Source organism: Apis dorsata, unplaced genomic scaffold, assembly GCF_000469605.1.
Source record: "Apis dorsata unplaced genomic scaffold, Apis dorsata 1.3 scaffold_99, whole genome shotgun sequence".
Taxonomy (NCBI): Eukaryota; Metazoa; Arthropoda; class Insecta; order Hymenoptera; family Apidae; genus Apis; species Apis dorsata.
The window spans coordinates 576,712-593,048 of record NW_006263397.1 but is presented as its reverse complement, the minus strand read 5'-3'; the positions used below and the strand labels follow the sequence as shown (position 1 = coordinate 593,048).

At 29.6% G+C, this 16,337-nt stretch overlaps 3 protein-coding genes across 6 annotated transcripts in view; 1 reads left to right on the top strand and 2 right to left on the bottom strand.

The window, feature by feature from the left end:
* Positions 1-11,078, top strand: part of LOC102672479 (proteoglycan Cow) — a 187,571-nt gene extending 176,493 nt beyond the window's left edge. For all 4 annotated transcript variants that reach the window (XM_031508770.1, XM_006612165.2, XM_031508772.1 and 1 more), the window contains 4 exons: positions 5,891-6,107; positions 8,782-8,941; positions 9,699-9,925; positions 10,003-11,078. In XM_031508770.1, the coding sequence (XP_031364630.1) occupies positions 5,891-6,107; positions 8,782-8,941; positions 9,699-9,925; positions 10,003-10,133 (735 nt within the window). In that variant the 3' untranslated portion in view covers positions 10,134-11,078. The remainder of the gene's footprint in view (positions 1-5,890; positions 6,108-8,781; positions 8,942-9,698; positions 9,926-10,002) is intronic.
* A 161-nt stretch (positions 11,079-11,239) lies between these two features.
* LOC102671881 (alcohol dehydrogenase class-3) lies at positions 11,240-15,247 on the bottom strand. Its single transcript, XM_006612160.2, has 7 exons — positions 15,008-15,247; positions 14,476-14,719; positions 14,182-14,402; positions 13,849-14,065; positions 13,645-13,775; positions 13,261-13,535; positions 11,240-13,191 (listed from the first exon to the last, which is right to left on the bottom strand). Exons 1-7 carry the CDS (start codon positions 15,026-15,028, stop codon positions 13,167-13,169), a joined length of 1,134 nt encoding a protein of 377 aa, XP_006612223.1. The 5' UTR covers positions 15,029-15,247; the 3' UTR covers positions 11,240-13,166.
* A 717-nt stretch (positions 15,248-15,964) lies between these two features.
* Positions 15,965-16,337, bottom strand: part of LOC102671742 (phosphatidylinositol-glycan biosynthesis class F protein) — a 1,155-nt gene continuing 782 nt past the window's right edge. Inside the window, 1 exon segment of the mRNA XM_031508754.1 lies at positions 15,965-16,337. This exon segment is cut by the window's right edge and continues 90 nt beyond it. Within this exon segment, the coding sequence (XP_031364614.1) occupies positions 16,002-16,337 (336 nt within the window). The 3' untranslated portion in view covers positions 15,965-16,001.

Here is a 16,337-nt window from a genome sequence, read left to right as displayed (position 1 = left end):
TTTTTTTTTTTCTCCTTTCCTTTCTCCAGAGATACTTTCGCTTCGAAATTTAATTTCATTCGATCGATCCTGTCTCCGCCAGGAGATAGGAGGGAGCAAGGGTCAAAACTTTCCACTTGGGAACAAATTTCAATCGGGCGACATTGCGCAAACAACCGTGATTTTCATAGATTTATTGATCTACCTATTCTGTGAAAAGAATTTTTTGAATTTTCGCGAGGAATATATATTATAATGTTTTATTTTCGTCTTCTTCTTGATCTCGAGGTGTTGAAGTTCTTTTACTTATTTATTGTAAGTATTAGAATAAATAAAAAATTAGGATAATTGAAAGGATCGATCAATCGAGTAATTTATGAGATACGTAGTGAAAAATTGTGAATTCTGATAAATTTCCTTCGATTAAATAATTAGATGGAATTTTTTTTAAAAATCGAAACGAAAGAAAATACAAAAAAAATTCGTTAATCAATCCTAGATAGATATCAAGGATATTTTATAAATTTCTGAAATTATCTTCGGCATATTTGTTGTTATTGTCCTTTCGATGCAACATGTTTTTCTTCTTTTACAAATACAAAAGACTATTTTTCACTCTACTACTATTTTCTTCTTTTTTTTTTTGATCCCTTTTTGAGCAAGGGCTATTTTCTACTTTTCGTTCTTCTTTCATTTCTCGCTTATATTTTGATACAGTGTATTCGTATCTTGAAAACTGACAGGAACAGTTCGAGCGAATCCATTCAGACGTGTCCCTGAATCAAGTCTCTATACATGTATATGTATAAGAACACCTCTTTCCCCATTTCCGTGGCCCCAAAACAGAAACGATAAAAGATTCAACCTCCATTCCGCCAGGATTCTCCTATTGGTCTGCAGAGTTTCTTTCTTCTCCGAGGAAGAGAGAGAGAAAGAGAGAGAGAAAGAGGGGAGGGGATAAAGAAGAACGAAGAGAAACAATAAGTCGCGCGGGAAAATTGAAGATAAACAACCGAAGGAAAATGTAGAGAGAGAGATGCCAGTGAATAAAGGAAATCTGAAAGAGAGAAGTCGGATCCTCGAGAGGGGTGAAAAGAGATGGGAAGAGTTTAATTCGAGAAGCTGTTTCGAAGAGCAAAATTAATCCTGGAAGCCTTCTTAAATTATTCCTCGCCACGCCGGTAATTAATACTTATCCTGTTTCTTCTATCGCGTTGATCCTTCTGTATCTCCTTTCGTTTCTGGAGAGAGAAAAAACGAACGAAAGAAACAGGATAATTTATTGACTTTCCCTGAAAAAATTAAAAAAAAAAAGTATGAACTAATTTTCAATAAGTCGACTTGGTAGAGAGTTAATTTTTTTTTTTTTTTTTATTATCGATTATGAGAATCGATAATGTTAACCTCTTGTTGTAAATTTGTTTTAAAAATTTTCTCGCGATGTAATTAATTTCCAGGAAAAAATTCAGGAATTTGTTTTTTGCATGAAATAATTCGATTCCATAAATGCAATGTAAATAATTTTGGAATTTATTTAGTGATTGAACGTATTGTTGAATGATATTTTTTATAACGTTAAATACAACTTGGTGGATGTTTTATTAATTGTTATAGAAAGAAAAAAAGTAAATTGCGTAATAAAGAACAATGCTTCAATATCGGAATCGAGATTTAGAATGGCGTACGAAAAATTATTAGTATTAGTATTAATAGAAGTTTTAAAAAAGTTAGATTGGAAGAAATAATCTTTCATTTACGCGAAAAAATTTAAAAAATTAGTAGATAATAAATAAAGAAATTATTTGATAAAAATCATTATATTTAAATAAATATTATAGTTAAATTTCACGTTAATCATGCTAGGAAAGAAAAATAATTCATCATATAGCATATACACGTCAAATGATCGGTAACGAAACAATTAATTAAATGTTTTGAGAGAAACAAGAAAGATTAAAATTTTCTTTGATTTCTATCAAAAGTTGTACCATGTTCGTTAAATGCAAAATGAAAATGATCAGCATCAATTATCAGTCGATAATCCAGATTCGTTGGACATGCCTGCGGAAGATCGAGGGAAATTATCGAACGATCACGGTCCATCGTCGAGGTCGTTGCCAATTATCGGGTTAATTTTACACGGACGATACCGGATTATTAAATGCGGATGCCTGTATAATTTTGCTTAATCACGCGTGTCAGCTCGCAAGCTCGACTGGGGAAATTGAAATATCGTTCGAAAGGTACTGTTACTCTGATGATAATTGGAGTTTTCAATATAATCGGCAATCGGAAAAGTAGATAATCCATATTATTCGTTTTGTTTACGAGTCTCTGACAACTTGTTATTATTTATTAATATTAGACAGTTTTATTAAAAATGATATTTATCAAATTTTAATTCGACAAATTCAATTAAAAAAATCATTATAAATAAAATTTCATTGATTGTTATTAGTAATTATTTCGTTTATTTTTCATATTAATTATAGATTGTATTTTTAATAATAACTTTTCCAAAATTTAACATTAATATTATGAGTTCTTTTTTAATTCTAAATCTTTGTGAAAGAATTCGAATTCGATGTGAAATATAGTTTAAAATTTGTAATAAAATTTTTCATAAAAAACTGATAAAATATTACTCAAGTTATTTTATAAATTATATTAAAATTATATTTGTGAAAAATATTATTTTTTTTTAAATATTTATTTGCAAAAAATATTATTCAACGATACATCAAATTATTAAATTCCAAATGATTTTACACATTTCAACCATGTGTAAAGCATATAAATGAAAAAATTAAATAAAAATAATCAAAGATATCGAAAGTGGTTTCAAAGAAAACAATTTGAAGAAACAGAACGGTTTGATCCTTTAATTACCCAAGAGGAAAACTTATATTTATCTCTTGGAGAATGCGTTCTACGGCGTAAACTCGAGACGGGGGAATCTAGAATTTCCTTTCCAAGGGATGATAACCCCACGTTACCGTGGAAACACTGAATCAATAGCAGGACTAGTTTATTAACACGCTGAAGGCTAAAATAACAGATCTAAGAGGACTACTATATACCTAATATTCTCGAGTTTAATCGGAGGAAATAGTTTTGGTATTGTTTGGGAACTGGAATTTATACCCTTTTACGAATTTGAAATTTATATTTAAAAATGTGACACAGATGAAAAGTTTAAATAGAATTTAGTTTTACAATTTTATCACACGTATCTTTTGATTGAAAATAATTCGATTCATAAGGAAAGAATTTCTCAAGATAATTTTCACAAAATGTTAAATTCTTTTAAATTAAAATAAAAAAAAGAAAAAACTTCACATAGATCCATACAGAATTTCTTCCAAATTTATTTCTTAAAAAGAAACTAAATCAAATCATATATATTTATATGAAATTCCTTTTTAAGAATCAGAAATTAGAAAATTCATATAAATTTGTTATTCTAAATTTTTCACAAACAGTATTTTAATGAAATAAATAAAATTGATCACTATTGGCTGAAACAAGAATTAGATTTATAAAACGCATATTATGTTATTATATACTAATTCTTTTAAATTTATAATTTCAAAAATTTTTTAAATCTGTAATTCTCAATAGCCAATACTCAATGCTGAAAACGTTTGAAATAAAAATTAGAATCATTGCGAGTATAAAATCGAGCCTCGATCCTCGATCCTTTTTTTACGAGGAAGTCGAGTATTTTTCAATGGCGATGAAGCTCTCATTGGTCGACCGTAAGACCTCTACGAGTCGATAGCTCGTATTTTCGAGCCCAGACGAGGCGTCTTTCCCATCGATCCGACGGAAAGCGTCGCCAGACGACGAGGAGCCGTAATATCGTTACGGACGGTTGCAACCCCCTAAGACTCGACGACGTGCATGCCACGAGTAAACCAGATCCATTCAAGAATTTTTAATCCTTTTGATCTTTTTTGGACAACATTTTAGAGCAATTTTGATTATGATATATTAAACATGATTGATATTGTGTTACTTGATTATCATCCAATTTACCAATATTCTACGTATAAAATTATATTAAAGTATTAGTGATTTGAAATAATTATGAAGGATCAGAAAATTAATTTTTTCTAATCAAAGTTTATTTCTTAAGGATTCGATTTCTTTATCACATATTAAAAATAATTAAATCATCAAAATCAAATAGCACAGAAAGAATCAAAATGTAATATTTTCAACGGCTTCAATAAGAGTCTAAATAAAAATCTAGGATCATAAATGTATTTTCCAAGCATCGAAAATGATCCCTCGAGGGTTGAACCGTGGAGGGAACAGCGTAGAAAAGAAGAAGGCGGAAGATGAAGACGTAGTTCGATTGTTTTTGCAAGGGGTTGCGTATAAAGTGGCGCGGGGCGAGATTTGCGAGATAGGAATTTAGAATAGGAGGAGAAGATACATGAGTTTCTGCTCATTGTTAGCAACCCTCTGCGGGGAGAAAATTAACGCTGTACAAACCTGGTTCATGACTCGAGCTTGGCTAAGAAGAGAAGTGAAAAACGAGAGATTGTGCACGAAAGCCCAGAAGAACGAACCCTTTATACCCGTCCTGTGCACCAGACGTGTATTTACCTCGAAATTACACGTTCGTACGGTTAATAATCGCATTGGCCAACCTCCCCATCTCCTTTTCCCCTTGATTCGGCCTACGAGAAGAATTGTTTGGAAAATTTTCAGATAGAATAATCAGTCGTCGTTTTGTATTGAGTCTAAATAAAGAATATCTTATTATTGTGTTTTATGATGGAAAAAGAAAAATTATGGAATAATTCTTCAACAATTTTCTATTTTCAGGGATTAATATCAAAGATTCGTTTAATAGAAAAATCTGTGTGTAATAATTCAAATTGTAAAATTCTAAAAAAAAAAAAAAAAAGTTTTTCTCATTTTTCGAAATATTGTTACGATGCAATGAACGTGTTAAAACGTAATCAAAGGATCAATGTACAACGCTCTTTTCAGTAAATTTCGTTTCGCATTACTAATTTGTGAACAGGTTAGTGAATTAATTTCAACGAATTGCCCCGACGATATAATCAAACTCGAATTCGCAATCGAAGGATCATTGAATAACGCGTTAAAAGTATGTAAATTCGCGCGAAAAGATTCTTAATTAATGGACACGAATTGTATTCGTGGATAGAAAATTATTACCGGTTCCTATAAATTCAGGCTCGTGATGATTCATGATGAAACATAAACTTATTTCTGCGTGTAATCTCTTTGTTTCTTTGATGATGCTTACGAGGAATTTTCAAATTTTTTTTTTTTTTTTTTTGGTAAAGAAAGAGATTCTTTAATTATTCGAAACGATAAAACTCGAGATATTTAAAGATAATTTTTAAAAATGCAAATCTGAGAATATTCGTATATCAGAAATGATATAAGAACTAAATAATAGGATAGAAACAGGAGAGTATTATTTTATATCTTTTATTTTTTTTCTATGTTTAATTCTAATTTCATTTTTATTTAATCTTGATTCTTTGATATCGAATAATCTTATTATTGCATTAAGAACAGAAAAGAATTAAAAAGTTAGAAGTCGACAAATCTTCAATATCCTTTCATCCACCAATAAAAGAATTCCTGGATTTTTTTTTATATCATCCATGTAAAATTATCATATCTACAAACATATAATTTTATAATTTAAATTCAATTGTTAGATAAAGAGAGATTGCAATGTATTTATAATTCAATAAATTATTATTCCTTAACCATTTTTGAGAATATTAATTTTTGTATTTATTTTGAATCTATTAGAATCATCTTTAAAATTCTTCTAAAGTATTTCCATGAATATATTAATATCTTAAATATACATATATTTAATTTAAGTTTCATACAAATTATTTATTTATTTCAGGCACTGGCTGGAAGCAAGTACGACGACAAGCATCTGATGAGCAACGAAGTAATGGAAAAGACTCCATCCCCCTTAAAATCGACGTACAACTCCCAATCATCGCGAAACTCTGATTGTCCCCCGTCATCCAAGCCGGCAATGGCGAATCGTCTCCTGGATTGGTTCTCTGTCGTGATGGCTGATTCTAAACACCGTCGCCCTCATCCTAAACCTAAAGGTACGAGCATATAGATCTTAGAACTAGGTCAATCTTGGATTTATGGTTTGGAATATGACATTCCAATTGGATTTCGTTAATTAGATTGAGCCTTCTGGAAAATTTTCCATCATCAACCCTCTGATATTCATCAATGTACCATCATTATAAGTGGTATCTTCATTTTTTTTTAACATTATAGACTTTTAAAAGAATTCTAACACAATTTGACATCTCTGTTTTATTATCTATATAAATTTTAAATTAATTAAAATATTTTCTCTCACAAGATATTGAAAAGTGAAATTTCACTTGTGAACTTAATAATATTATGAAAGATTAAATGTGCAAATCATTGTTTAATTTTTATTTCGTTAGCTCATAAAGATCTATTAATAATTTTGTTTTTTTTTTCATCAATCAAGTAATTTAATAAGTTATCGTTAAAAATAGAAATTTATATTAATATATTCATTGTAAGAAAATTTGAATAACAATCAATATCAGTCAATTACTTCATTGAAATTAAATTAATTTTTTAATTCAAATTACAAACATAATTTATTCCTCAAATATAACGTTTGAGGAATATTTCAGTTAATTTTACTCGGGTAAACAATAGCAGGGCGTAAAAATCGCGTGACCAATGTAACGATAATTGCATCCCATGTTTTGCTTAACAGTTGGTAGAAACGGAAACGATGGTGACGTGCTAAAAGTTGCTCTAATTATCAGTAAATTGCACATGCGATGACGTGGCGCAACAAATTAGAAGCGTAGGTAACGAAACCATCGAAACTCTTGCATCGTCATTCGTGTTATCGATGTGGACGATGTTTTTCGACGGCAAATTGGTTTGAAAATTATAAATTTCTCTCTAAATGTGTCTCTCGATTAACAAGATCGATTAAAAATTCCGTTGAAAAATTTCAAAACTCATCTTTTATTGATACAGAAACGAAAGAAAAAATAACATCGAATATCTTTTGACTATCTATCATTTAAAATTTTCGAAATTTCTTGCTTGTTCAAAGTTATTAAGAATTTATTTACATTATATACTAATATAGAAATACAGGAGAAAATATAAGAATTCGAAATTAGAATCAATTTAAAAAATTGATATAAAAATTTATATTTGATTAAGATTTTTAATAAATCATTAAATCGACACAATTCCCAAGCTGTCAAATCCTGTTGGAATTATCTGGTGATTCGTGAAAGCCTGTTAAAACGATTCCTGAATCACCAATTCCGATTAGAATCATTAAACCGAGTAATCCAGTGAAAATGACTCGAGAGTCAATGTTCTCATACCAAGTTAAAGTCACGAATAATTAGAATGAAAGTGAACACTGATCAAAATTAAAATTAATCAGTGAAATTTTTATGAAATAATATAAAAATCAAAATTATCCTAAATATAATGTAATTTCAATTTCATAGAATACTAATTTTGATTTTATTAGATATTTTTTTCTCGAAGAACTTATTAATTACCGCATTACCATTAAAAAATTCTACGATCGCAAAAATGAAAGCAGTATTGATTCAGCATAAATTGATTAAAAATTCGAAAAGGAAAAGAAAAACGGATAAATTTTTATCTTTAAAAAAATCTCTTGTTCGTCGAATTCGAAAGGATTATCTTGTCTCGTTGACCACGTAACATTGGGATAACACGTTTAACATTGGGGTTAAAAGTATCGTTGCCGATAAACCATTCAGAACGGGCAAGTTCTGCAGAGAACGTGGCCGATCGGAGTTGAATATACAAGAGACTAATTGCCCCGCACGAAAAGGGTGGTCTCTCTGGACATTACAGCGCGCACGATCCAAAATAGTTCGGAACTGCCTCACGTCACTGCACGCTATTCGACTTCGGTACAATCACTTTCGTACCAGCGAGGAATTGTCCCATTTAAATGAATCGCTTCCCCCCTCAGATCTGTCGCCGATTACTCTCCTCTGTCTATGTCGATATTGTTCCCAATTTGTACGGTTTCAATCCGATCTTGCAACCGAAATATATCCACTGTGAGATGGACGGTTGACAAAGTAATGTGCGTATAATTTTACCTGTAATTTACCTATAATTAAACCTGGAAAAATGGTTGTGTAATGGATTCGTTTTAAAAGAAAAATTCGTGTGAATTTTAACAGAATCTTTTTAATAAAAATTTATTTTTCAAATCGAAAAGTATATATAGGGTGTAAACTTTACAAATGGCTGTATTCATGTGGATATCACAAATTTGATAAATATCGAATTGAATTATTCTTTTTAAGCATTTATGAACTTATTTTTATAAAACACAGTAGCAAAGTTTGAACGAATCTTATATACTTGATATATTTCGAATGCCATATTATAATAAAAGAATATTGATAATTAATACAACACTCTATACAATTTTCACTCACCTCCTGAGGCATTAAACTTTTCATCTCGTTCATCATTATAGAATCGTATCGATCCACCACTTAAATATTGCAATTTCCTGGAAACATAGACTGATAATATTTTTTGCACAGATGTTCGCTGAACACAAGTGCATCCAATGGTTCCAATTTTTATTTAACACGCGTGTTATGTTACCAAGTTGTTCCCCCCCGTCGAGAGATATTTATATATTTCTGCCTGCAGAGACAGGGTCATCGGAATTCATATTTCATTCCTGTGCACTGTTTCCAGGTCACTTCCCTATCGGCTGCCAGAGCGAGGTCAGGTGGATGTTCGGACATTTGGACAGCGACAACGATGGCAGACTCTCTCTTTCCGAGTTGTACGGGCTGGAACACGATCAAAACGAGCCGTGTCTGAAACCGTTCCTCGACGGTTGCGACACGGACAGGTAAGATGACTTCCGGCCATCCGGGATGTTATTCCGTTCACGTACATCTCCACCTAGTTGTCTAACCCGTTTGTTACATTTCTCCGCGAATTTTTCTTTCTTTTATATATATATATAATCCCGTCGTGTCCGTTGCTTGTAAATCATTAAAGTCCGCGGATACGTGACCCGAAAAGAGAACGAAGAGAGAGTGAAAGAGAGGGAGAGAAACCCTTTCAGTTTTTAATACCTTCGAGAGACTTGACGCTCGAGCGTAATAGGTCTCGAGCGTACGTGCCTACGAAGCGGAGAGTGGCTGGTCGTTAAGAGGCAGACACGTGGAACGTGTGTGAAACTTTCATTTCGAATCAATTGCTTTTAGCTCGAATGCAAACGGGGAAATAAGAAATGATGGGTCGTTGCGTTTGGAATTTTCGTTCTCTCAGGATATATATAGAGATTAAATTGGATGTGTAATGATTTGGATGGAATATAATTCTTGGTACAAGAAGAAAATTTTTCCAAGATAATAATTATAAATAATGGTTACTAGCACTAATGATTTTCTGAAAATAAACACGTTTGTATCATTCTTTCATTCTGAGCTCTTATTTACTTTCTACTATACTCCTTGATCTATTATTCAAGAAATTTGAAGCTTTATTATTTTCCTTTTAAAGAATCTTCATATATATAAAAAAATACTAGATAGGATATTTTAATCAAGAAGATATATAATACCAGCAAGCATCAACCATATTTGACAATCCTTTTTCAGAGACATCTTTGTAAGTGGTCCTGAATGGTGTGGATGCTTTTCAAAGGCTGAACGCCCCTGTGCCGCTGTACGTAAACGATCATCACCCGACGTTGCACCTGCTTGCGATTCTCGAGGGTATTATCGAAGCACCCAGTGCCATCGTGGTCTAGGACTCTGTTGGTGTGTGGATCCTCATGGTGTGGAATTCGCTGGGACTAGAACACGTGGCAGCAAGCCAGATTGCGGTAAATGGGTTCGAATTATGTCAATGGTAAAACGTTCGTCCAAAATGATTATAATACTTATCTTCATAACATTTCAGACACGATCGTGAACAAGATCAGCAACGGTGGATTAAAGACGAATAGCGTGGATTTGGACGATGACGAAGATGGTGGTACAGATTCTGCCCAGGATCTCGAAGGGTCCGCCGATCAGCCATTAGACTTTTAGATTCCTTAGAATCAGCCAGCAACAACAGAAACGGGAGCAGCAACTTAACGTGATATCGAACAGCCGGACGACACGATTCCTCTTGTAAAGGAGAATTGAAAACCGTTCTCCCGGTTGTCCACTGATTTCGAGTATCGCCGTTGTGATTGGAGGTGTCTTCAAGTGAAACAGGTCGGCGTAGGCTGCGACTCACGCGTGAACCTAAAAGTCAGAGGAGCAACGAAACAAGTATGAGGATTAACGAGATGTGACACGAGCAGCGGATAACCTCTGGCATCGTGGTTGCACGACTTGAATATTAAGTCCTCTTTGTCCATTGGTCATGATCCTTAACCCGAGAATGATCATTTTTTTATAATAATTGATTTAACATATTTTTTATTAATTGAACTTAGTTTATAGATTGAATTTAAATAATGGATATTGATATAAATATTTTTTTTTATTTTTTATTGTTATTTTTTTTTTTTTTCTTTTCTTTTGTTTATAACACAAGTGCCAAACGGGTTAAGAAGCTGCTGAATCGAAGAATCGTAGGATGCTTGTACAGTGCAATAATTGAAGGGCTAAATCGTGCAATAACAATCTCGTGTGACGCTCTATTTTAATCAAACATCATACAGGAGATATCGATGTTCGACGCAGTGACAGAATCGTCCTTATAATTTTAATGAGATACGTTGTACCCTGTGTGCCTGTCGAGGTACCTCCATGCACAACTCTATAAATAATATAATTATATACTATTTATGCATTTACAAACTAGAAGTTTCGCGAGAGAGAGAGAGAAGAGAGAGAGAAAGAGAGAGAGAAAGAGAGAGAGAGAAAGAGAAAAAAAACAATGCAATAGGAGAAGGGAAAGAAGCTCATCCTCCATCGGGTAAAATTCACATGTCCACTCCACGACGTATAGAAATTATAATATCTTTAAAAAAAAAAAAAAAAAAAAAAACAAGAAAAAAAAAAAAAAAAAAAAAAAAACAAGAAAAAAAAAAAAAAAAAAAAAAAAACAAGAAAAAAAAAAAAAAAAAAAAAAAAACAAGAAAAAAAAAAAAAAAAAAAAAAAAACAAGAAAAAAAAAAAAAAAAAAAAAAAAACAAGAAAAAAAAAAAAAAAAAAAAAAAAAGAAATACGAAAAAAGAAAAAGAAAAGAAGAAAAATGCTCTATGTAATTATGATTTCTAATTGCGCTAGATTAACGATATCTCGAATTATAATGTCTAAGCATAATATATATATATAAATATACATATAAATATATATATATATATAATACTGTCTATGACTTACGATAATATAGCGGACGAAAACAAGCTGGCTGAGAGAGAAAATCTGGCAGATCGTCAGCAGATGCGAAATACGCATCTAATACAATCTTAGAGAGATGCACACGCTTGAACACGTAGGATAAAGTAAACAGAAAAGTATTTGCATAGTCCGAATCACGAACATAGATTTAATTGATTAACGCTCTCTCGTTATAAAGCACTGATTCGCTGATTCTTAACACAAGAAAATATACGCCGACAGCAGATATAGATTTCTGTCTCCACGCTTATTTATTTTCTTCACGCTAATTCTTCTTCCACTATTTTTATCTTTTTTTTTTTTTTTTTTTTTTTAATTTTCTTTTCTCTCGTAGCCATCTTGCGTTGCGAGATTTAGTGTAAGATATATTGCATAAAAAAATGACCTATTTCATACTCGCTAACTAAACTGAACCGCAGTTTAATCACGATGAGTGAAATAAATTACATACTATTTTTAATTAATATTCGATTTTTAATATTTATAAAATTTTCTGCTTTCTTCGAAAATTTATTTCTTTTTATTTGTTGTATTAGTATTAGTATTGGTACTATAATTCATTGATGATATATTAATTTATTAAAATCAAGTATAAGTAATAAAGTATATTGTTCATATTATAACGAACACATCGTGATTTGTCTGCGTTTATTGTAATTATAAGTATTTTTACTTAACAAACTTTTACTTAACGAGTGTGTGGTACACCGTAGGTTCTAGAGTATAACATATAATCCGTAGAAAACTGATCGGTGTGACTATGTGAATATGCCCTAGTATTAGACGGCAATTTACGTAGGAATAGCCAGTGCAAATTATATGTATCTCTTGTCTAGAAAGGAGCAAAAAACATGGAGATTATGTTTTTAAACTTAGATTATGCTTTATTTCATTTTAATTTGTTTATGCTCCGATATATTATTAATTAGAGATACATGTATTCCGAATTTAAGTACTTACTTATATTCTCATTAAAAACAACAAGATTTACTCTAATCTTTTTTACAAATACTTGATCGATAATATTATATATCAAATAGAAACTATCAGTAAAACATATTTACACCGAAACTAAGTTTTATTATTCTGCATAAACTATTTGAGAGTAAATTTTGCATTTTAATAATTAACATGATAGGTGCCGCATCATTTTCAGAGATTTAAAATAACATACAATAAGAATTCATAGAAACTCTCCGTGCCATTGAACATTTGGTGTACGGGAACCTCGTCCGCGATGAATTAATTAACGTGTATACTCTTTGCTACGTTGAGCGCAATTTATATTCCGCCTGAATTATTACCGTCGACCTAGATTAACAAGTATATTAACTTCAAACAAACATAAATAGTTTTACCGAAAGTCTTGCATATTGTATATACATAATTATATACAATGAAAAATCATCGTTTATGATCTTCGTACCGTGATGATTTTGTAAGGTATGCACTTGGTCAAAGCGTAAAGAATTTTTACTTCATTCCAGAGCTACTATTAATATTTCACCAAATTGGTATTGTACATGTGGCTGTAAGAATTCTTTATGAATAAAGATTGTTGTAGAAATCTGAAGACTACAATCACTTCGAACCTAATTAATTACAGGAATAGAAAATTATATTTATAAGGAAATATATTATCTTTATTTGTATATAAAATGTTTTACAAATATGTTTTAGTTAAAATACAAATAATATAAAAACTTATAAGAATTTATATGCTTTTTAATATTTGAGCACAGCTCTTAAACTGTAATAAAAAAGAAATAATATTTTAATATTTTAAATAGTTCATTAAACAAAAATTATTGAAACTTACCAATTGCCTGAATGCAATAAATCAAAACCTTCATTTATCTTTTCAAAGGGTAGAGTATGTGTAATAAATTCATCAAGTATTAATGATTTTGACATATATTCTTTCACCAATTTAGGAACACTTTCTTTAGATTTCCAACCACCAAATGCAGTTCCTTTCCATACGCGTCCTGTTACCAATTGAAATGGACGAGTACTGATTTCTTGACCCGCCGCAGCTACACCCACAATAACGGATGTACCCCAACCTTTATGACAAGATTCTAATGCAGCTCTCTAAAAATACGATATTGATTTTTATTAACAAATAAAATCAATAAAAACAATATTAATAAAACAGGTCCAATGTTTTGTTGAAAATTTTGATTTAACAATTAAAACTTACCATAGTATTCACATTACCAACACATTCAAAAGTATAATCTAGTCCACCATCGGTTAGTTCTATTAGGACTTCCTGAATTGGCTTATCATAATCTTTAGGATTAACAAATTCGGTACATCCAAATGTTTTAGCTAAAAAATAATAAAAATTGTTTAATAATATCTTATACTTTTGAAAAAATTTTAATAAATTCTTTCATCTTACCAATTTCAAATTTATTTGGATTCACATCTATTCCAATAATACGTTTGGCACCAGCTTTTTTACAACCAAGTGCAACTGCCAATCCAACTGCACCTAATCCCCATATAGCACATGTACTTCCAGATTCTACTTTAGCAGTATTTAAAGCAGCACCATATCCAGTAGATACTCCACATCCCAATAGAGATACTTTATCAAGTGGTGCAGTAGGATCAATCTGTTATATAAATTTTTTTTAATAAATAATATAAATTTTAATCATTATATTTAATTATTATATAATAATTTAATAAATATAAAATAATTATAATTTATTTTATAAAATAAAAATACCTTAGCAAGAGAAATATCTGCAACTACAGTATATTCTGAAAAAGTAGAACAACCCATGAAATGAGCAAGAGTTTGACCCTTGCATGTAAATCTAGAAGTTCCATCAGGCATTACACCTTTGCCTTGTGTCATACGAATCTTACTGCATAGATTTGTTTTTGGGGATTTACAAAATTTACAATCCCCACATTGAGGAACATATAATGGAATCACATGATCACCTATAATTTTGATATATAAAATTATTTAATGGTTAAAAAATATAATATCCAATAATGAACAATATAAAAATACCAGGTTGAAATTCTGTAACTTCTTCTCCTACACTTTCAACAATACCACTACCTTCATGACCAAGAATACAAGGAAAAATTCCTTCTGGATCTAATCCATCTAAAGTATAAGCATCTGTATGACATAAAGCCACAAATATAATTTTAATTCTTACTTCATGAGCTTTTGGAGGTGCAACTTCAATTTCTTCAAATGAAAGAGGTTGTTTTTCTTTCCATGCTACAGCAGCTTTACATTTGATTACCTATTATATAAAAAAAATTTTAATTTATTTAAATACATAATTTATTAATAATTAAATTTATATCATCATTCTTAACTTAATAAAATAATTTAAATTAAATTTATATCTCTCTTAATTTAATAAAATGACATAAAAAGATATATATAATTTTTATTATTAAATAATTTTATAAAATTAATCGAAAATTGATATAATCAATTTAATGTTTCAAAAAGAAATAAATTAATACTTAATTTTTATTTAATTGTAATAATAATTCAAAATAATTTATCTAAAAAAAATAAATACCTTTCCAGCAGTATTCGACATAATTACAAAACTTTTAATTAACAACGTAATAAAGAATTTTATTAATTCTTTATAAAAGTAAGAAATTTATTAAATAATATTTTAAAAAGTATTAATTTTTCTGAATATTGATAACAATTTATAATCCATTTAACGATAAAATGAGATGACTAAAGTCGTAGTTGCATGCGATTCTATTTCGATACTACTGGCATCAGTGCTTAAAAAATTTTATAAAAAAATTGTATACTAAAAAAATTATCAAATAAATTTTATAATCTAAAAATAATTTATAAATACATTAAATTTATAAATTTTAATATATATTTTAAATAAATTAATATTTAAGGGAAATATAATAATTTATTTCATTTAATATTAATATATTTGTATATAAAAAATATATATTATAATAGAATTTCGTATAATTTTTATATAGGAAAATAAAGTTTATAGAGAAGATCATCATTTTTTAAAGACAATATTTTAAAGACAATGTATATTAAAGTTTACATTTCTATAATTTATTGATTATATTCTTTAATTTATAATAAGTTTATAATAATCTTTATAAATCGTTACATTATTATTATTATTAATTTTTAATCATTAACAAGTTGCATCACAAAAAGTTTTATGTAACTTGACCTAACATAATTTTTTTTATAAATAAAACTTATTTTACATGGAAAAATTTATATTTTCTTTAAATTTTTTCATAAATTTATAAATTATTTTTAATATGTTCATTATATTGTATAAAGTAGTAAAAAAAAAAAGTTTTATGTCATTTATATAAGATTTTTTAATAATATATCATACAAAAAATTCTTAATAAAACTAATACAATAAAAAATATTTGCTCTAAAATTTTTTTATGAGAAATCAGTTTATTAAAAACATATTTTAATCATTTGAAAATAAATTATTGCATAAATAAAATATTAACTGAAATTCATTATCAAATTTTATTTGTTTATATAATTATTAATATTTATCTGTGAACTTTTTTACCTAATCTTAATATAAATAATATTTTTACAAGAGTAATAAAATGTGCAATTGTATAACCAAAAAGAGCACCTAAAACACATGGAATTGGCCAAGCTTGCCATGGTCGATCCCAATCTAATGGAATTACAATAGCTCCTAACCATGTACCCAAAAGAGTACCTTGTATATTTGTTTTTATAGCATCAACTAGAACATTGCCTTTTTGTGACTGTGCTCCTGTTAATATTTCTAATGCTCCATCTACTCCTAAATGTAAACTTGCAGGAACAAATGTAAGAGTAGTCAGTGTCATAGTAAGCATAGTAGTTTCTTCATG

Coding starts and splice junctions, on each gene's coding strand:
- LOC102671881 (XM_006612160.2), bottom strand. CDS start 15,028: ATGTCGAATACTGCTGGAAAG. Junction 14,403..14,475: donor AGTTACAGAATTTCAACCTG/GTATTTTTATAT, acceptor TCAAAATTATAG/GTGATCATGTGATTCCATTA. Junction 13,776..13,848: donor TCCAAATAAATTTGAAATTG/GTAAGATGAAAG, acceptor ATTATTTTTTAG/CTAAAACATTTGGATGTACC.